General features: G+C 40.2%; 2 protein-coding genes across 7 annotated transcripts in view; one reads left to right on the top strand and one right to left on the bottom strand.

Moving 5' to 3' along the window:
• Positions 1-43: 43 nt before the first annotated feature.
• On the bottom strand, positions 44-21,779 carry smc4 (structural maintenance of chromosomes 4). 3 transcript variants are annotated; one of them, XM_028574416.1, is made up of 24 exons: positions 21,578-21,779; positions 19,879-20,030; positions 18,666-18,856; positions 17,887-18,078; positions 16,683-16,859; positions 14,620-14,784; positions 13,964-14,091; positions 13,563-13,703; positions 12,923-13,073; positions 10,879-11,043; positions 10,328-10,561; positions 9,962-10,147; positions 9,550-9,711; positions 9,015-9,240; positions 8,766-8,842; positions 7,797-7,949; positions 7,488-7,614; positions 7,022-7,211; positions 5,163-5,307; positions 4,310-4,483; positions 3,790-3,972; positions 1,160-1,392; positions 878-1,061; positions 44-354 (listed from the first exon to the last, which is right to left on the bottom strand). In XM_028574416.1, exons 2-24 carry the CDS (start codon positions 20,018-20,020, stop codon positions 190-192), a joined length of 3,891 nt encoding a protein of 1,296 aa, XP_028430217.1. In that variant the 5' UTR covers positions 20,021-20,030; positions 21,578-21,779; the 3' UTR covers positions 44-189. The 3 variants fall into 3 exon arrangements, with proteins under 3 accessions (XP_028430217.1, XP_028430218.1, XP_028430219.1); XM_028574417.1 differs by lacking the exon at positions 21,578-21,779 and adding an exon at positions 21,416-21,569; XM_028574418.1 differs by lacking the exons at positions 19,879-20,030; positions 21,578-21,779 and adding an exon at positions 19,610-19,820.
• ift80 (intraflagellar transport 80 homolog (Chlamydomonas)) overlaps positions 20,699-22,737 on the top strand; it is a 40,708-nt gene continuing 38,669 nt past the window's right edge. For 2 of the 4 annotated variants that reach the window (XR_003692268.1, XM_028574419.1), the window contains exons 1-2: positions 21,028-22,418; positions 22,546-22,606. Coding sequence is in view for 3 of the 4 variants with exons in the window: in XM_028574419.1 (XP_028430220.1) it covers positions 22,570-22,606 (37 nt within the window). In the remaining variant the exon portion in view is untranslated. Of the gene's footprint in view, positions 20,718-20,953; positions 20,969-21,027; positions 22,419-22,545; positions 22,607-22,737 lie in introns of those variants that run through there. The other 2 variants (XM_028574420.1, XM_028574421.1) reach the window with 2 other exon arrangements.

Below are 22,737 nucleotides of genomic sequence, written 5' to 3'. Positions count from 1 at the left end.
CACAAAGTTGTATGGTTATGTTTCAAAAAAAAAAAAAAAAAAAAGATCTTGCCAGAAAACATTTATTGTTTCAGATAGTAATAAAAAATAGCAGCATTTAATCGTAAAAGGATAGAATAAAAAGACATTACAAATATGTACACGTGTATAAAAAGGGAAAGGAAAGCCCCAAAGCTTGCCCTGGGAGCTTTAAGCAGTGATGGCATCGTGCTCTTTGAACACGATGGTCTTGGGGTTGATTCCCACACTCTTGGTGGTGTTGTGGGTTTTGTAGATGCCGATGAGACGATCGGCGATCTCAAACATGTTGTTCCTCAGGGAGATGATGATGAACTGAGCGTTCTTCGTTTGCTCCTGCACACAGATGAGAAAAGGAAAAGAAATTACTGACCCAAACGGAGATGTGACATTTTCGCCCTAATTGAGTTATTACATAACTGCTGCAGAGGGGCTGTCAAACTGTAAACTGAAGAATCAAGTGTACATTTTCCCAAAAGTCTAGAGAAATAATAGCGCTTTAAAAAAAAAGTACACAAAGGCACTTTACAAAGTAAAGACAATTAGATCAGCACAACAGAAATAACAACTAAAGAGATATTAAAAAAGGTGAAGCAAAGCAGCATAGAAGCAGGATAAAAAAAACTGAAACAGCTAGTTTGTGTAATAATAATAAGCACAGTTAAAGGTTTAGTACTCTCAAAAACAAGTGATTAGTCTGAACTCTCCAGGGTTACCCAACAGCACTGATTAGCTTCAGATTAACTGGCTAAAATGTTTAATTACTTAATAAATCAGCCCCCCCAAGTTGTTTCACAACACAACCCATAACTTCACCATGCAGCTTGTCTCATTGTCCAACACACAGGTCCATACTCACATAAATGTAACAGGCCACAATGGAGACGTTCTTAAAATCGAGAGCAGCGTCTATCTCGTCCATAAAGTAGAGCGGTGTGGGTTTGTAGTGGTGCAGAGCAAACACCAGAGCCAAGGAGCTCAAGGTCTTTTCCCCCCCTGACAGGTTAAAGATCTTTTTCCAGCTCTTCTTTGGTGGACGCACACTACAGAGAGGCCGAAAAAAAAATCAGAGCTCAAAACAAAAAGTATAGGATTTATAGCGACTACATGTGTCTTTGGGACTTGATTTTCCTGCTCCTACCTGAACATGATGCCCTCAGAGAAGGGATCTAAACTGTCCACGAGCTCCAGCTCTGCGTCGCCGCCCAGTGTGAGCATCTGGTAGTTCTCCTTCAGCTTGTTTGTGATCATGTTGAACCCGGTCATGAACTCGTTGAGGCGCTGTTTGCGCAGGTCCTCGTAGCCACGTTTGAATTGGTCCCTCTGGTTAGTGATCTCGTCCAGCTGGGCCACGCGCTGCAGGTACAGCTCCTCCTGAAAGCACACACACACAGACACGCTGAAACTGGCTTTCCTTTTTCATAAATTCTTAACAGGATTCCATAATTATTTTTTCACCACCTCTCACTTTCACTCTTTTAGTTAAAGTGGCCATATTATGCTCATTTTCAGGTTCATAATTGTAATTTGAAATCTTATCAGAATAGGTTTACATAGTTTAATTTTCAAAAAAACACCATATTTTTGTTGTACTGCACAATGCTTCAGCTCCTCCTTTCACCCTGTGTGTTCAGGTCTCTGTTTTAGCTACAGAGTGAGACAGCTCAACTTCTGTAAGATCTTTGTTGGCAGGCGCACATGCCCAGTAGCTAGGTAAGGCTCCCAGTAGCTAGGTAAGGCTCCCAGTAGCTAGGTAAGGCTCACAATTGCTAGCTAGCAGTTTCTACAACTTGAGTAGTACAAGGCAGGATTAGCCCGGAGACGACTTCTAAACGAGGGCGCACTTCCAACTTTGCGTGGAATAGCTGCAAAACAGGGACGTGAAAGTAGTTCTATACAATTTATTTTGTAGATTAGGGTGAATTTGTGTGTTGTAGCAGTGTTTTGCCATTGAGAACGAGCTAGCATGCTAACTGTTAGCCCCCTAGTGACGTAGAAAGCTGTGTAGATTTTGACCAGCTCACCTGGAGACTGAAGTCAGGACACATTCAGAAACCGTATCTCACTCAAAACAGCATGGATGTGGAAGCACCAGAGACACAAAATAACACCCCAAATCCCAGAAAGTGATTTTTTTCATAATATGGCCACTTTAAAGCTTTAGTGCATAACTTTTTTTTTTTTTTTACAATAACGAAGGTCTGTTACATTACATACAGCGATTGCCAAATGAGTTGATACAAAGCTAATTAAAGCAACACAAAAGCACTTTTCCTTTTCGGTCCCCCTACAGGTTGGAAGCGGGATTGTCCATTACTGCTGTCGTAAATTTCTAATGTCTCATTCAAACTACAGATCTGCTACCCGATCTGGCAAACTTGCATAGTGCCGTTATAGCCGATAGAGGGCCACAAAGCGAATGCAGAAGTGCCGTTCACCCTGTTACGAGCTGATTATTTAAATAACATTTTAAAAAGGTTCAAAAGAATCTGTGGTGTTGCTTTAAGATAGAGTTTACATTCTCTGCCCGAGCAGTTATTTTCCGCCACTATCCTCGGGCCGGGCCGGGCCGGACCCCGGCCTTGATCAAGCATTTGTGTTTTTTTTTAATCATGACTTTAGCCTAATTGGGTGGGGAGAAAGCTATGCCATAATCAGAACTATTATCTATTTAGGCCAAAGTAACAAATGTGTCCAAAAAGTTACACAAGTTGGACTACAGTTACAAAATGCAACATGTGTAATGCGCGGAGTCTCCTCCTCTCGCACGCATCACACCGGGGCTGCGGGCTGTATTGTGGAGCTTAAGTGCAACATGGAGCTTGAGGATGTAAAGAAAAACAGGAGAATTACCTTTGAGCAAGTTTGGAGGAAAGTCTGAGGTATGGAGCCATTTAAAAAAAGTCGTGGGCAGTGACAACATATGTCGGCTTTGTTGAGTGCATTAAGTGCGGCACGCTGTTCGCCTATGACAGCAAATAAAACGGGGACTTGGATGATGAACAGACACATGAAGCAGGCTCGCCAAGGCAGAAAAGATGATAGTCAGCCTTCAACGTCCTCATTTGTTACTTCTCCAAGCGTAGGCTCCCCCTGAGGGCGAGGCAAGCGGGCAAGCGTTGAGTTTTTTACGTTTCTTCATTCAGATCCATTTGCGATCCGTTCCATTCTGAATAAACAAACAGCGCAGTTTACATGCTTTGCTCCTGTTGCATTATTCACTAAGATCATTTTAAACAGAGTTTTGCAGTTCAAACAACTCTGAATTGTAGTTGAGAACGTCAGTTATAACGGCCCACGGATTAAAAAAGTGTCGGGTTGAAATCGGGCTCGGGCTCATAATTCCAGTTAATGTGTCGGGCCGGGCTCGGACACAACGTGCACGGGCTCGGGCTGGGTCGGGCTTGATTTTTTTGGGCCCGAACGAAGCTCTACTTTAAGACTATCAGCTTCACAGAACTCTCTCTGCATTTCTCAGTTTGGCTATGTTGAGAAATTGGTGTTGCCCAGCAACTTTCGCGTGCAGAAACTCAAGCGGAAGGCTTGTATCATGTGGGTGCATTGACAGAATTGTTGTCATTGCTTAGAATTCCTCATGGGGGAGACAGAAACTACGCCCTACAGCTTTAAGGGCCTTAAACTCAAGACATTTCTTTCAATCACAATTTGAAATTGGCCTCTTATTGTGCATTTGCTGTAAACTGAAGAAATGCAACCACTTGGGATTCAATAATCATAACATTTGTGAACCCCTGCTAGGGTTAGATCTACCTTCTTCTTATACTCAGCGATGGCCCCGAGGTTGGGCTTCATCTGAGCACACTTGGTCTCCAACGTGGCGATCGTGTTCATAATGACGTTAGGACTGGCGATTTCTTCAAGTTCAGTAGAAGTAAGAACAGGAAGTTCCTCTGCTGGATTGCCCTCAATGGTATGAAGGGATAGCTTGGTGGCCTGAAGAATATAAACAAGATGAATTAACACACCCAAAATTAGAACTCATTCACTCACACATTTGCTATGGATCAATGTGAACAGAACCACCTGTAAGTTACAACGATAACTTTAAAAAACTGCTGGTTAAATACCAGCCTTCATTTTAGAAAAAATAAAAAGGACATTTTTGAAATCCTGAACATTTTACCATTAAACGGTGTTCAGTTAACGCCACAGAGCTCCCAGTTCTCAACTACTACTTAGGTGAGTATAATGTTATCATTACCAATAAAGCCTATGACCAAAATTACAAAAATAAAACCCAAGATGTGCTTGAATTCACACGCCCAGCCACCTCTTTCTGCCAGTGTTTGATCTGTCGGTTTTGGTCGGTGATGGTGGTCTCGATCTGTTCAATGCGCAGCCGGACACTGAGAGACTCCTCCTGCATGGCGTGCTCCTGCTGCTGCAGCACCTTGATCTCCTTCAACACCCCCTGATACTGCTCCTGCACCTCAGGGAGGGCCGCCTGGAGGACAAGACAAAGACAGTGGTACTCTGCTTAGTCCAGTGTTTAAAATTCATTTAGATGTGGTTATTCCACACACACACACACACACACACACACACACACACACACACACACACACACACACACACACACACACACACACACACACACACACACACACACACACACACACACACACACACACACACACACACACAACACACACACACACACACACACACACACACACACACCAAAAAGTGCAGTTGGTCTTAAGTATCAATGACATTTCTATATAAGTGTTTATTTTGATTAAAAAGGGTAAAAAAAAAAAACATCTCAAAACTATATTTTAACAGTTTATTGTATTTTTCATTGCTTTGTGGGAATTGTAATCAACTTTTATTTTTATTTTCAAATTATAGATGCAGTCCTGGCTATGGACATGGCAAGAAGACCAGGTTTACAATGAACCATGTTGAAATTAAACTGAATGTTTCTACTTTTGGATATATTGGTATAAAATATCAAGGCATTTTTCTGTGAAAATCTGTAGAAAACTCACAAGGGGTGACCTCTAGCTCATCCAGTAAGAGCGTTCGCCCCAGGTTGGCTGAGTCCTGCAGCTGTCACTATAATAAAAGGGAAAAGCCCCCAAAAAATAATCTTAAAAGTAAAGAAACTAAAGAGTGCCAACCTCAGCCTCCTGACAGGCCTTCATGACCTCGCCGGCCTCGTCTTCCAGTTTCTTCAGTTGTTCAGTGAGCTCAGCCAATGACTTCTCAATGTCCTCCAGCTCACCCTGCACACGCTTCACGCTCTCCTCACACTTCTTCAGGTTGCTGCAGAGGCGACACAGATATTACATTCTGTCAGAGTGGTAGTGGTTAATATATGTGTGTGAGTGAGAAACAACTTACTGTCAAGGTTTAAGTCTTGCAAAACAAAATTGTTATTGAGTGAAGAGCAACCATCTTGTCTACATGACATGCATATACAAAAGAAACATCTGCAGCCGTTTCCTCCTCCTCACCGAGTTCAAATACATCAAGTCGGAATTTGACATCAAGGAAGAAGACCTTTATCAAAGCTGTGTGCCTCAGTTTACAAGCTACACCTTGTTCTTAAATCTTAAAACGTCACATGCTGCCACCAGTGTCGTCTTGCTACATCAGACTGCTAGGCGGGTCTGCCCACACAAATGTTCCAGCTACAGATACTTAGGACTAGATACCTTTCTTACTTGCTACAGCCACAACATTCATTAACTCAGAGAAACCAATGACAACAATAGGAAGAGGAGAGGAGTTCAGTCAGTGTTCCTGTAAGCTAATGCTACTTACATGTGATGCACAGACCCGACACAAATATTGGTCTCCTTAAAGATGCAGTAGGTAAGTCTTAATAAACTAATTTTCTGTCACATTTGCTGAAACTGACCCTATGATCCAGTAGAACTACATGAATTATGGAATATAAAAAAAATCCAGATCCTCTGGCACCACCTACAGCCTGTACCGCTCCCGGTGGATTTTCTCCAATCAGGGCCACAGGGGGTGTCTATCTGCCTGTCAATCACTGCTCATGCACGCACACACATATAAGAGCGTTCTCCCCTCCCCCTTCCCCGCGCCCGAGCTGCAAAAAAGTTTCCCAAAACTCCGGTGAATATTGGAGTGGCTTTTCAGAGGTGGCGTGAGCTCCGGGATTTTAAAGATCTGAAGAACGATGCAGACATAGCCACATTTCTTCTCGACAGGTAACATAATTACCTTAAATGATTTAGCTTTCACTTGGTTATTAGTAGTCAAAAGTCCACAAAGCTACGTTGGTGAGGATAATAGTAACGTTTGCACAGTGGTCGGTCAGATATGATGCTGAAATGGCTAACAGTAGCCTGCTAGTTAGAATCGTTTTACTGTTGGTGAGTAAAGTTAACATTGTGTTAGTGTTTAGTTATTGAAAATGTCTGTGTGACATGCCGGCAGTTCTGTCAAACTCCCTTCTGTGGGAGGGGCTTAGGAGACTCTTTGGGCTGCAGCAGAAAGGGGGGAGGGACTGAGAAGTTGTCGATGTTCAAATTTGTTAGCAAAGTCCTGGCTCTTCAAAATCTTACCTACAGCAGCTTTAAAAAGTCCTGCAGTGGCACAGGGTTTGAATCTGACCTGCTGCCCTTTGCTGCGTGTCATTCCCTCTCTCTCTCTCCCCCTTTCATATCTATCCACTGTCTAATAAAAGGGAAATGCCCCAAAGAAATTATCTTAAAAAAATAAAAAGTCCCATGGCATGAAAACTTCACTTTACTATATGCGTTCCCCCAGCCTGCCTATGGTCCCCCAGTGGCTAGAAATGGCGATAGGTGTAAACCGAGCCCTGGGTATCCTGCTCTGCCTTTGAGAAAATGAAAGCTCAGATGGGCCGATCTGGAACCTTCTCCTTATGAGGTCATAAGGAGCAAGGTTACCTCCTCTTTCTCGGCTTTGCCCGCCCAGAGAATTTCAGACTTCAGATACAGTATTAGGGGACAACTAGGTAAAACAGGTATTATTTCCTCACCGGTCAGCAGTCTTTATGGCCACTTTGGCCTTGGTTATGGTGGAGGAGCAGTCATCTAGCTCCTTGTTAATCTTGTCAAGCTTGTCCTGCTGAGCCTTAAGCTTGTGACTATTGATGTCTACAATCAGGTTGTGGAGCCTTTTCACCTCATTTTCCACCTTGCCAGCCTTACTGGACGCAGCATCGTAGTCTGAAAGAGCAAGAGTTATGAAGGGACAGAACAGGGAGAAAGGAATAAGAGAATGATAATATTCATTTTGGACATTCAATGTGATGATACATATTTAGAGGGATTAAACTGGGGGAGAAAAAAAAAACTAAAAACAAGAACTCAATATGACCATTTTGACACCATGTGATTATGTGGAGCGTCATTATTTTCCATAAGGTCTAACATGAGATCAAACATTAATTTGATAACATTTGACAACAATATTTCTCTTTACAGTTTACAGAAGGGCCCTACCTTTCTTGAAGGCATCCAGGCTCTTCTCCATCTGTTTCTGTTTGGCCTTGTCTGGGGCAGCAGCCAGCACGTTGGCCTCCAGTTCCTTGATCTGAAGTTTCAAGTGAGCCTCCTGATCAGCTAGACTCTAAAGTAAGGAAAGCAGGAAAATACTCAGTCACACAGGCGTGCTAAGAGCTTTATCTGTTAATACTGTCACATTTTATGGTTGGCTATACATAGTAGGGGGGGTTCATATTTAAATCTTAACTACACCAAATGTGTGAGACAAACATAGTGATGGAAAAGGAATATTTGCATTTGCCGTACAGTCATGCTATTGGCGTATTTTTCCAGGGTGTTCTTCATATCTCTGAGCTCTGGTCGCAGGCGCTGGACGTTCTCCTCTAGCTGCAGCCTTTTCTCTTGGCAGCCCTGCAGCGTCGACACTTTCTCATTCAGCTTGCTCTCCATACGGTCAAGCTGCAGAAAACACATGATAATAATCACGTCTCATACACAAATGGCCTGCTGTGGTGATTATCTGATAGCAGGATCCATTTTCATCCAGTATCTCAGAATAACTTCTGGGAAACGTGCTTTAGGCGAGACTTCAATACTACTACCTTACAGAAGAATTAGGAGTTATTTCTGAAGCTTGCATCACCCATTTAAAGTAAGGAGTATAAGGTCTCCTATGAGATTGAATAACATCACAGTTCTGCGATACGGAGAACTTCATTATAATTATATTTTAACGATACAATAAACTAAATACAGAAAATAGTGTCACTTGTTTTAAAAGCTAGTTCTAAGGAAGGATGAACAAAGTGTACATGAAATTTACAATTTACATAAAAATATTAAATTTAATCTGCTTTTTGAGTTCTCGTATTGCATGTTGTGGTGCTTAGACATTATGCCTATTTGTTATGTTGTTACTGTATAAGAAGTCCCATTAAATGTGAGCATGCCTTGGTATAGGTATTACATTAAGCAATGCATTGGCACAATCTGTTGGTCTCATGGTCCAGATTTTGCCATTTCTGCGCAGCAGGCAGAGTTGTTCAAATGTAGCCATGTTACTCAGGACAAAATGAGTAACAAGAAGTCTGAATCTAATACATTTCTATGAATAAATGTGTGGCATTATTTTAAATGGAATACTAAAACATTTTATTTCAAACCTTTTCCTTTCTAGACAAAGTTGAGTTAAAAGTAGCACCAAATATGGATTGCTTTAAATGTCATGCCAGTTAGGACCAATTTTCTACTCTAAGACTTCTGAAGAACACTCACCTCCTCCTGGGAGACCTCCGTGCCAATAGAGGAGCCCATCCTGCCCTTCAATGCTCTTCCTCCTCCAGTCATGGTTCCTGTGAAGCACATACCAGACCACAGGGAGATTTATAAAACAAATTAAATTAAAATCCGGTTCGTAAAACCAGAATGCACTCTCTTTACTGAGAGAGCCATAAGTATGCAAGCTCGAGGAAAAAAAACAAGATTAGCCAGGTAAAGTTATGACAGAAAAAGTGGGCCACCCACCGGCCATCTCAATGATCTGTCCCTTCAGGGTGACCACTCTCCAGCGCTTGTCTTTCTGGAAGGCCATCCTTGTGGCCTGCTCCATGTCCTGGGCCACCAGAGTGTCCCTTAGGGCGAAGTAGAACGCTGGTCGCACACTCTCATCTTTCACACGCACCATGTCAAAGAGACGAGGGCTGTCCTCTGGAGTGCGAATGGGAGCCATGTTCCTCTCCCAAACCTTCATCTGAGCAAAGGAAGTGAGAAATGAGAAGGTGGAGCAAGATAAGGATCTCCTCATCCATCTGAATGGCTCAACATAGTTTTAAAAGTTTAGTAAATGTACGTCTTTTCCAGAGATAATGCCAGTAACAAAATAATACAATTTCTGTAAGTGGTCAAATATACTGAACTGAACTACTGTCTTGACCAGTTACTGAAGTCAGTACTTAGACTGTAGCATGTATGACATTTCACAGAGAAGCTAAACCAATCTATCCTGAAGGAGACAAAATCAAATGTTAATTGAGGGTCCGGAAGTGTAACGATCTTTTACCTTTTCAAGACCAATGAAGGTTGCGAATCCGATGTTCTGTTCTTTGAGGAACATGACACATTTCTGAGCTGTGTCAATGGTATCCACCACGATGTTGTCTAGAGCGCCACAACTAGAGGAAATGGCCACATCATACTTCTCATCTATGGCTCCAAGGTCCCCCTACAAGCACAAACAATTATTTGTAATACAGCTACTACAGTATATACACTTCTGCTTTGTTTGTTTTTTTAATTACAGTCATTGAATGCTTAAAAATCAAATACAATGAAATAAATTGGTAAAGTGGGGTTGATGTTAATACAGCAATGATGAGACTCAAGTTGTTGGGATCACGGTAGCTAGATGATGACCATAAATTATATTGTTGCTGTGTATCTCTGGTAATTAATTTGTTATAACAGCGTTTTACCAATCTTCCATAGATGCCAGGGATTCTGCCACTCTTCTTCTGCTGCATGAGGGCATCCAGGACCCTTCCTCGACTGCGGTTAGAGGACAGAGAGCTTTTGGCTTCATCCACCTTCTGCCTTATTTCCCTCACCACTTCCCTAGTCTCGTTATCCATCTTCATCAGCTGCTCCAATGCTCCCTCGTCCTGCAGAGAAAAGGAGAGGAGCAATTCAAGGAGAAGTTTACACAGGATACGCTGGATATAAATTGTCAGCAGATGTAGTGAGCACAGCTGGATGTGTAATGCTTTCAACACAAGACATCACGTGTAAATGCAGCCTAAACAAAAAGCCCATCTACACAACAAGATTGATGTTGGCTTTACCTTTTTGAGCTCCTTTTCTTTCTGGGGTATTTTGACTTCCAGGTCTTTGATGGCGGCACGGCGCTCGCGCAGCGTGTCAGAGGTTGTCTGAAGTGTCTGCTTGGCCGTGTTGAGCTGTGTCAGAGCTGTGTTGTGGCGGCTAAGGTAGATGTCGAGCTCCGACTGAGCCAGGTCCATACGAGAACGGGTCTCATTTACAGCCTTGCTGAGCTCCATCAGCTCTTTCTCTTTGGTCTAGAGAATACAAAAAGAAGAGAGGTAAGGTTGGAAGACAAAGAAACTTTACAGAACACAATGCAAGACAGACAGACAGACAGAGACACACAGACAGACAGACACAGAGACAGAGACAGACACACACACACACACACACAGAGACACACACACAGAGACAGAGACACACACACACACAGAGACAGACACACACACAGAGACAGAGACACAGACAGAGACACACAGAGACCAAGAGACAGAGACACACACACACACACACACACACACACACACACACAGAGACACACACACAGAGACACACACACACACAGACACACCTCTTTGTCCTGCTGCAAGCCGCTGGTCTCTTCCTTCAGACTCTCCATCACCTCCTCAAGTTTTTTCTCTTCTTTTGCCTTCTGCTTCTCCAGCTCTTCCTTGCAAGCCGTTGCCTCAGAGATGGCCTTTTCACTGCTGGCTGGTACACCGCGCACTTCCTCCAGCTGAAAGATGAGCCAGACAGGAGAACATACAAAAACAGATGAGATGTGTCCGAGTCTGGATTCTAAGCAACAGTGACTACACCTGTCTAGGTTCAACTTGAGGACATAATTCATCAATACACACTTCAACCAATCATAAATTAATAGCCCTTTACCTCTTAAATTAGATGATGAGATTAAGGGATCAGTGAAGACTGGGAGACAAGAGGTATAAAGTAAATGAATTGAATGGGCTTTCTGCCAGTGCCAGTTATGGGCAACTGTGCTACACATTCAGAAGCAAGCCAAAACACACAACTGTAATCAACTCTAAACACACATTCAGCACTGAGCAAGCCCTGGTTAAGACTGGCACAACAGTCTGCCACTTGGCAGGGCTGAAACAAGGCAAGGAGTGGTGTGTGTGTGTGTATGTGTGTATATAGTCTATGTTTTGTAGGGTTAACTGCGGGTGAAATGTGAATGTGGCTGCTGGGAGTGTTACACAAGCCAGGCCATAGTTGACTACCACACAGCAGAACACTGCTCCCCAGAGGTCTGCCTGCCTCTACCCAGCTCCCCTCTCTGACCAACACGTTTCCAGAGCACAGCCATTGTAGGTGGAACAGATAGAGTTTTAGAGCAGAGAGGGAGATGAGAAACTATACCTACAGTTACGAGAAAGCGTTTAACTCTACTTTTGTATGAAAAATGTTTCAGTAAGTGTGCAAGTTAGAGAAACATTAGTCTAGGAAACAGGAACATCATTAATAGGAAAACAGAGCATGAGGTCCATCAGTAGGCACACACTAACATCAACTTGTGTTACTTCACAGCCCCCTAGTGGCTAGTTTTTGAAAAGAATAGCCCTTCCTGCCATTAAATTTGATTTTCAAATTTTATACAGGTTGTTTTTTTTTTTGTTTTTTTTAAGCATAATGGCAATTCATCTAGAAGATATACACAGATTTCTCATTGCCCAAGGTAACAAAAAATAAATGAAAAATTGAACCAAAGTCTATACACACTTTTGCAACTGAGACTATTATATTATTTTTCGGTGACATAGGGTATCATGTCCAAGACCAGTATATGTTAGCAATATTCAAATTTTTTTGTATGAATGGCAATTTCACTCTACTTAGTCTTGCTTTGTGTAGCTATCATGCAGAATGTCAAGTTACATTTCTTTGGAAACTACAACTCTTCCAGCAGCCAGGCCTTTTGTTTATGAAGCTACACTAACTGTTCTATTTTTGACACAAATTTATAGTATTTTAATTTTCACAAAAAAAAATATCCACCAACGTTTTTAAATTATTTATCTCTAGGATATGTGTCAGATGTATCCTAACATAAACATAATAAAAAGAACCAGTTGTGTTTACAACTGTAAAACATGAACCTGTGAAATGAATGATTCTGGTAAATTTGATTCAAACTAAACATAAGCGTTAAAAATGTTCTTGAACTCGGCAATTCATTTAGGTTTCTTTAAAGCCTTAAAGTCTTTTTCCCTAGGCCTCAAAACAACAACCCTAGTGTTTTTATAAGCAACGGAAATTGTATTTTTAGTGCCCATGTTTTTTTCTTGGCCACGGGACAAAATAAACAGAGTAACACTGGAGTATCATACCACTGGTGCTAGCTTGTCTTGACTTAGTGCAACCCTGTATTTGTTAATGGATATAGATTGTACATTTTTGGGGGGAAATGGCTACAATAATGCTCTCCTGACAAATTATGTGACCTGTGTGCCTCTAAACACTGAGAATGCCTACTGTGATAGTGTGGGAGTGAAATAATCACAACTACTACAGAGTAGCAAACAGTGACACCAAGTTAAATGAAGTAATTGAACGGTGTGTAATAGTGGACCACAATTTGAAGGCCTACGCACCTTTTCTTTGTCCTTTTCCAGTTGCTTCTGCAGTTTCTTGTTCTTGCTCTTGGAGTGTTTAATCTTCTCACGCACTTCAACATCCTGCAGGTCCAGCTGGGTGAACTTCTCCTTCTGTGTCTCAATGTACTTGCTGATCTTATTTTGTTTTCTGGTGAAGGAACCGCATTTTTACTGAGTAAACTCACGTCAATCACGGAAAAATCAACTGAACAGAATACAAAAAATAAGCAAAACAATATGTACGTCACAAATAATAATAATAATAATAATAATAATAATAATAATAATAATAATAATAATAATAGGCCCCAAACAGTAAACTCTTCATAGTAAAGCTCAGGCCAGTTTTGTCAACTTTATACAGTTTTATTTTTTGCAAGGGAACAACACTTTTCTATACTTTTTGGGAAACATTTGTGGAACTATCACATTTTAGTACATATAAATTACAGTTCTACTTTTCTAGACCTGAACTGGAATTTTGCCTTTAAAACAAAAATCAGTTTAAGGCAAAAGAGGCACTGACAACAACCACAAAATTGTTTAGAAAAACTAGTAACCTTCTAAAAACGTTTGTAACCTAAGCATGTTACATTAGTTAGTTGCGGGGAGGAGGAGGACAAAAAAAGTGCCTTACTTCTCCACATTTTTGAGCTCTTGGTTCATTTTCTCTGTCTCCTGCGATATCTTTTCATTTTTCTCAGTGAGTTCCTTGGTGTCCTCCAAGATCTTCTCCTTCTCCTGTCCTTTATCAACCACACGCTTCTGCAGATCATGACTAATGGCAACGAGATATGAGGAAAAACCAGTGTGAGGTAAAACTTAACGTTTTAAACATAAAACAAAGATATTGGCATCTGACACTAGAGAAGGGTCACGCTGCACCTGTTAGGTTTAGAAATACACGGTATAACATTGCCATTCATTCAATGGATTTTCTCTTTTCTATGCTGCTGTTGTGTCTACATTGAAATGGAATGAGATTATATGTTTTCATTTGTCTTGTACAGACCAGAGAGATGGTGCTGGTGCACTCACACATAATATTGGTAGAGCTGACTCTTGTGCTTGAAGATGTCATTCTCCAGGGTGAGGAACTGCACAGCTTTGTTCTTTTCTCCCTCCAAAGCATTCTTCTCCTTTTCCACTAGCTTTACTCGGTTTAGCTAGGGCAGTGAACATATTGCAGTAACTTTAATAACATTTCTAATCATAAATTATATGCATTAGTGACATGTTAAAATAAATTTTACAGGATTTACATCATTCTGTGCAACATAACATTTTAATTCAAGCTACAATGGAATTCACTCATTGTTTCTAATCCCTCCAGTATCCTCTTGCTTATATAGTACAATAAAAGAAAAAGGAAAAGAAATGTTTCAACATACTAAAATAGCACAATCTTCAGTAAGTAAATGGGTGTACAAAATATTTTCTATGAAAAACCCTGAATCATGTCTGCGCAGTTGGCCCAGCCGAGTACCAACTTACCTTACAGTTATACAACTATAAAAATGTATTATTTTCATCTCAGATATGTGCATCAAAAGCTGCCAAACACATGCATTGCACATACACACAAAAAAAAAAGCCTCTTCAAACTCTAATCTCTACTGTATAAATGCTCAGCAAATGAAGTCAAGACACAGGAAGGAAAGTTGGTGAGCAGAAAGTGTATAAGTGTATTTCACCTTCTCTCCCCTCTGCTCATTGAGTAGCTCAATGCGGCGGGCCAGGGTTAGGATGGGCTCCTTGAGGCGGCAGGAGCCTATAATGTCCTCCATGTACTCCAGCATGCCCTCATCATGCTCTGTTTGGCCTTTAGGCTTCATCATGGCAATCTGCTCCACCTCACCCTAAGTGCAGTCCAGAACAACACATGGACAAAGACATGCATGCAATCATTCACTGAAAACATAAGAGCTAAAAGTTAAAATAAATAAAATAAAAAATAAAAAGTCTGCTTACTTAAGATATGTGGTCAATTGAATTCATAACTCTAAACCTAAAAATAAAGCTGATCTGCTACACACAGTCAAGTCCAGTGTACAAAAAAATATATATTTCTAGAGGTTCCCTTTGAGAACCTAATTGCTTTTCCCACTCAGAGAATGTAAGAATAACCACCAGTGTTACACTAAAACAAAAAACAAGAATAAGAGATTAAATTAAAAATACTGCACTAAAAAAAATATATATATATGATTGAGTGAATGAGTGGATAGTGTTATCACTGACATGTTAAACAGAATTCAGAACACTTGGAGTCACTACCCCACCAACAATCACTGTCCATTACACAGCTTGTCTTAAAATGATAATTATCAAAATTTAAGTGATTAAAAACAAATGCTTTTGATTATATAATGTTTAAAGACTGTACTTGTATACTACTTGGCCCCAAGTTAGAACTCTCCAGTATAATTTGTATTTGTCTGAACATGTGTTCATTTTTATTTATTGATTTTTTTTTTTTAGGTAGGCTGGCTTAGAGTAACAATATTCCTACAAAATAAATGTCATGTTAAAACACTAATTAACTGCAGATATAGATCCAAGTCCCAATGTAGGTTTCATTTATATGTTGGGACAAAAGGCAGCTCACATATTACTTGAATGTATGAAAGAAAGGAGAAGCCAGTAGAGGTAGTGGAGATCCCACATCACAAAATAGACAGCTTCCCCTTAGCTAGAAGCCTGGAAATGTGACCTTGGAGAAAAGCTAAAGCCTCTTCCCATACAGCCATCTCACACACACACACACACACACTCTCTCTCTCTCTCTCTCTCTTGCTCACACACACACACACTCTCTCTCTTATTCACACACACACACACACACACACACACACACACACACACTTACTTAAATCAGCCATTTTGTTTTGCTGACCTGTGTCATCACCCCATAAAGCCATGGGTGAATCCATAATAATGGGTAGGATACACATGTAATACAATCAGAATGGGTAGTGTAACTAGTGAACTGGTGCAAACTGTGCAACACTATACTAAAAAAAAAAAAAAAAAAAAAAAAAAAGAATACAAAAAACATTTCATACAGGAAAAAAATATTTAAAATATAAAAGATGCATTACATTCACAGTGGAGGTAAAAAAAAAAAAAAAAGGAACAAAATGTTGAACCAATATTAAAGCCATGGTTATGGAGGGTGTTTGATCCAGCCACCCTGAAGCAGCACTGCTAATATTGGGGTTGGGGTCTATTTTCACACGCCAATATTTACGTGCTGCTAAAGCGTGGCAGGTACATGGGAAAGGGAGGGGAAGGGAGGTCAACCTGTCCCCACTGGAGGGTCAACCCCATAAAACAAAGTTTCTCACTACAAAGTCTGAGTTTGTTATTCAACTACAGCCACTCACATCCAGGTCCATGTATGGGTAAAATTGTATTTTTTCCTTAAAATTCTAAAGCAGCAAATAATGGTTCGCACCTTTTCCACATTGTTTCAAACCATGATGCGCTGCTATAGCAGTCTAAGGGCTGGCAGAGGGCATATCCTCTCCTTTTTTACAATTCCAGTGCAACAGGTTATTCCCACAGACAGGCATGGCTTTAAGGTAGCCATGAAACATTTGACTCAAGGAGGACTGGGAAATGGGCAGAGAGCGAAGAGCAGGAAATCTCTGACAGAATGTGATGGCCACAGCAGGGATAAAAAATAAATAAATAAAAAAAAAAGCAGGGTTAGAAGTGGAAAAGGAAATTACATTAAAAAAAAAAGTATAATTACCTGTAAGATCAGAAATCTGTTGTGGTCTAGGTCAATACCATGGCTTCGGAGTAAAGCCCCCACTTCTTTGAATGTGGCTTTCTTGGCATTGATATGGTAGGCTGAGGAATTGTCTTTGTTGGCAGTCCTGGCAACATAGAACTTGCTGTTGGGGATGACTTCGTAGTCATCTCCTTCCTGGCTCAGAGGGGGGGAGGGGCAGAAGACACAGAGCAGCTTAGTGCAACAACAGTTCAGGAGAAACTCTAAAAACAGCTCTACACACCAAAATGATAGTCACAATACTGACAAATCCACTGGGAGTGGTTAGAGAAAAACACTGCACATTTAAAACAATTAAGGATTTAAGGATCGTTTAAAAAGCACACAACAGATCTAGGCCAGCTACACTAACATTTAAATAAACCATATCAATATTGCAGTGTATTCTATCATGTTAAATTTACACAATTAAAAAACATGTTAGACAAGATTATGAGATTATAAATGCATTGTAAAAAAGGTAGGCAATTTGCCTAAGCATGTATTCATTTTTAAAACCAGTCCAATAATCTAAATTGTCTACAACACTTCTTTAAAAAAACAAAACAAAATTGTTTCAGAAATGGCAGATGGTTAGGCCGGCATTAGTTTAACAACTGGATTTTAATTTACTGTAAACTCCTGGACCTTACAGAAAGAAAATAGAAATATTTAACAATGGCCAAGGAAAAACTTACACCCCCTGAGACAGATCAAACATAGAAACATGTTTAACTCTAATTCTTTGTACTACATTCAGTTGTCAGAGTAATTTATGAACTAATGCAAAACAATAGATTTGTCTCTCAATTAAAACACCACTTTTATTGACTTTTTACAGTACAATCAAATGAGTAGAGCCAAGTCATTAAATGGCACATTTAAAATTTGTTCAAAATAGTGGAATTAATTATTGCACATTATGAATTGACTATGGCATGTGTGGGCGTTAGTTGTAACTTTCATGACTGCTTTGAGTCTGTGTTTAGTCACTAGTGTGATCATTGTGTAGCAATATTATCTCATGAGCACTGAGGAAAAAATATATTTAAAATTCAAGAAAAATCTCTGCCCAGTAGAGAAATATTTCTAATCACCACTTTCAATTTGGACTGTGTAATTATACATTTAGGAGAGGCCAGAGTGAGTGTAATGTGCATCTGTGTGACAAAGATATATATACCTTATCAATAATCTTTTGAAAATGCACTTCCACAGTACAGCTTTGCACATCCTTATGTTTATCAGAGCTGTGAATCAGTACTGAGAGCTTTTTGGATCTTATCTTTTGTGCTCTGTATCCAAACACAAACAGCATCGAATCTATCACATTGGACTTCCCACTCCCATTTGGACCAATGATGCACGAAAAGCGCTGAGAGAAGGGTGAGAGAGAAGAAAAAAAAAAAAAAAAAGTAATTTAATTATATAAAAATATACTGCATCCACAAACAAATAATGTAAATGTCATAACATTACAAGCTATATAACATTTAAGCATAGTAAGATGATGATAGCGAATGTACTCCAAGTAGGTGTAGTTAAGATTTACTTTAATATATTTATATTTGCAGAGCAATGAGAGGAGCAGAAAAAGGTGAAAAGACAAAAGTTTAAGGAAAGTCATAATTTAGGAGAAATGTAAGCACATCACTATATCACTACCCCTTTCATTATGCACTTACTAAATCAAAATGGAGGAGTGTGACCTTCTTTTTTTTTTTTTTTTAAGGATTTTTTGTTTTTAACTCAATAAATGTTACAAAGTACTATCATTAATTATGTTGTACTTTTAGTGTCCACCGCTACCTACACAAGGCAGCATGTACAGTTGAATAATAGGACATTAAAGAAAAAATAAATTGATAAACACTACATATGATGGTAAATCTGTGAGCTTAACACCACCTATTAAAGTATTTCCCACACAGAGATGACATTTGTAACCATGTTTGGCTGTACCTTGTGAAAAGGCCCCAGAATCTGCTCGCCTGCATACGATTTAAAATTGCGATTAACTAAATGTGTTATCATCAGGCGAGGAGCGCCCGGTTCATTGGTCATTGCTGGGGGCGGGGGTGGAGGGATGCTACCGAGAATCTCCTCCAAACTTCGATTATCAACCGCCTCTGCAGCTTCCCCGTGAGACGGATCTGTGGCACAGGAAAAAAAAAAAAAAAAAAAGTACAACTTTTATTCCTCTGTGCGAGTCGTTTCAGGTGGGGGACAGTGTTGCATGGGGGAGGGGTGGAGGGGCGAAAGGGGAAAAAAACAAACAAAACACAGGCAGCAAGTTACAACGGCAGTCAAACAACGACTCCACAGAAAGTTGACAGGCGTTATTTTTCTTTGTTCTGAAAACAAGAGCCAACCCAAAAAGAGAGAAAAAAAAAAATAAAAAGACCATGGCCGCTTATGAACAAACGCACATTATGATACAAACGCTCTCCATTAGAAGCGTTGATACGTGAGAGTAGATGCGCCACATTCATTTCGTCGATAATAAATAACTGGAGTGCAAATTTCGACCATCAACGTCACATTTTCACTCATGCTGAACTGTACTCAAAACGCAGACAGGGGAAATCTCGTTTTGTGATCATAATGTATAACGTTAAACCGATTATGTTGCCATCACACCAAGCCACAGCGACCTGTCCAAAATCTATTGTGCTCACACAAGCAAGCTAAGGGGTCGGTGTTTGGAAATTAAATTCTTGCAGCCAGACACTCACTCAGTGAAGCATTTCAACATGTTCTAAAGAATACAAACATCACTTAATACTAATGTGCATCTTAGCTTTCGCGTATAATTATACAAACTACAAATTATTCAGTTATAAGAATAACGTAAAAAAAACACTCTGGTCTACTACATAAGCACTTCATTATCCGAAATAAATTACCTCGTTTGCTGAGAAGATCCCGGGAAGAAGTACACTCGACGACATCAAAATCATCGCAGAAATCATAAGACATTTATTGATGACTGACACTTCAGAAAAAAATATATCAGCCATTCTAACTAGCTAGCTACATGTTGAGATTTAAGTAAGAAAAGGGAGCTTCACAGCTGTGGCAATTGGCCACTGCCAGTACGGCTATACACGCTACGCAATTGAGTGAACACAACTTATTTAGATTCACAGACACCAAAACACCCTTTGTTACTTGCCAGTTGTCGGCGGTGCCTCCTCTTGGCCATTGGAGTTGGTTTCTTGAGGGGGTACATCCAGCTCGTCTTCGGAATCATCCCGAGGCTGCGACCCTTTCCCTCTTGGCTTAGCAGATGAGCTCTTTGCAGTTTTAGATGGCATTATTTGAAATCTGAAGGGGGTCATTGGTAAAACGAAATATCCATGAGTGGTTTTTGTGCCTGTCAATCTCCTAACTCCACTTTTAATCGGTCACACGCAGCTACCGTTGTCAGGCTTTAATCGTTACCAGTCAGATCCCACTGCCGCCCATCTAACTGTTTTTTCCCCCCTCTTCATATGAAAACATAGTTGTTGTTTTATAACAATAGATAAAGTAACAACATTAAAAGCAATTTAGTTTGTGGCCCGGAAAGAGTGAGTTATTAAAAAAGGATGTCGGTCTGCGCCATGATTTTAGCAAATTAGATGCTATTCTAACACCAAACCCAAACAACAGTAAAAATGAATGGCCTCCTCCTGTGACAGAGTCGTTTTAGTACCCCTCTGCATCGAGGTAACGGCATTTGATTTGCGCGTCACAAAGTTGGACGGTTAATGACCCTTGCAATGATGGGAAAACTGTTAACGTAACGCTAACTGGAAAACAAATTTAGCTCATATGCAAAAAGCTAAATTATCTCCCCATAGCTCTTAGTCTAGTCTATGTTATATGGTTATTACTGAATAGACGCAGCTAAACAGGCTCTCTGGCCTATGGCAAAGACAACGTCCTAAATTGAACGAGGTCTCAATATTATCTTTAATTCCCACAGCTAACGAGTGTAACGTTAACGTAACGGTGACGTTGTAACTACAGGTAACTATACATCTGCTAAAGTAACGTTAACGTTACATGAGAAACGCTAGCTTGATAAAAAAAAAAAAACACATAACGTTAGAGTTAACTTTGCCACGTTACTGCGCTGTTTTCACCTTACTAGCCAAGTACCAGCTGTAACGTTAGCTAACTGTGATATGAAATGACGCAGCAAAGCTAACGTAAGTTATTGGCTAACTTTGACTAGCAGAGATATCTGCGTTGTGGATCCGTAACGTTAACGCAACACGGTAACGTTACTCAAAAGTTATTAGAATTGAAAGGGTTGCTTAACAGCGATTGCCCGAATAACGTTGACTAAAGCTAAATTAGTTGACGCTAACCAGACAAAGGTATTGTAGCTCAAGGTTTAGCAGCCATTTGCAACGTTAACATTACCGTTAGCTTAGACACTCGTAGAAGTTAACGTTACATGCCACTGTTAGGGGTGTGTATCAACGAAAAGGCACATTTTGCGTTAAATGTAATACAAGGCAAACAAGCGATCAACTCTTGTTAAACTCCAGAGTATTGTTAACGTTGATCAGCTGCTACGTGTTCCACTGTAGATAATGTTAAAACTCAAGTTAACGTGTTGTTAAGGTTAAGTCTGGTTTGAAACTAACGTTAACAGTATAACGTTAACGTTCTGCACTTCAGCAAATAGACGGAACCCAGTCATTAGCTAACTTACTCACAGCTAAAATGTTTGAATGCACCTTCCACAATATATGCACGGTCTGTTAAGAGTCTTCCTTTCTGAGCTAAAACACGATTTCGAAAAAGTATTCGTTATTCCAAAATTTGACAAATATAATCCACAAAAATTAGCCCCGTGTCATTCCGAGTCGCTCTCCTACCTGAAAACTCCAACTTGTAAATGGCGCCTAAACTGTGCTGTCGAACCAAATTCGTTACAAACTGACGCAAGGCACCATGGTACGTTCAAAGGGCAAAGGAAAAAAACACAAAATTCAAAAAAGGGGACGAAGCCAACTCCGCCTCACTCCAGCTCCACACAAACAATAACCATATGACACAAATAGTCAGACGAGAAAACGCAGAAAATAACAAAACTTATTTTTTACAATGTTATATATTATGTAAGATTATTTTCAGATTCAAACGTGTTCAAGCGGTTGCCTGGTTACAGTAGAACGAAGCTCCGCCCGGAAGAATAGTTAACATTTCAGGAAATATTGTTCGATGGCTCAACTATTAATGTTAGTTTATTCGTTTTTTAATAAGTCCTGTTACATACATTTATTTAACATTTGTCATTTGTACTTTTAAATAATTCGAAATATCCGTTTTCAAAGAAGGAAGCGATACATGCAACTCTCGCGATAACTTGCGTTTTCAGTTTCTATGACCCAGATTACATGGCTACCAGAGGTTAGCCAAGATAACGTTAGCAAGAAATGACTGATTCGTGATGGATAGGCTTGCACTGTACTGTATTGACTATTCATGCACCTTTTGCTGGAGTTGTCCCATAATAAAGTCGGTAACGACAGAAGGATGTGTGTTTTAACCAGAAAACCAAGTTAACTTTAGCATTCAAGTCGCAGGGAAGGCTCGGGGATATCTCAGGATTCACGTTAGCAACGGTGGCAGGTACCGTAGCAACTGCAGACGCTTGATTTATTCACCGTTACAGCTACCAGAGCATGACAACAGCTGAGTCGCCTAATCTACAGGGTATGGTTCATAGTTTTTATTTGGTCTTATATATTGTTTCTTTCTGTGTGTTGGTTAGACATTGGTGTGATATAATGAGCTTTAATATGAGTTACTGCCACTAACTGAAAATGTCGTGTTTGTTTAGGGTTCAACAGAGCAAACATCCACCATGAGATTGAAAACATCGCTGCTACAGGAACCCAAACATATCCTTTTTATGATGACGTTAGCTATCTAGCTAGCCTTATACTTGTATTCCTGTACAGATCAAGTATTTATTATGCAACACAACTTTAAAAACATTGCTATTGTTACCATTATTATTAGTACCACTAGA

The sequence above is a fragment of the Perca flavescens genome, chromosome 3, assembly GCF_004354835.1.
Source record: "Perca flavescens isolate YP-PL-M2 chromosome 3, PFLA_1.0, whole genome shotgun sequence".
NCBI lineage: Eukaryota > Metazoa > Chordata > Actinopteri > Perciformes > Percidae > Perca > Perca flavescens.
Note: the sequence above shows the minus strand (reverse complement) of the source record. Positions and strands in the feature narration are given on the sequence as shown.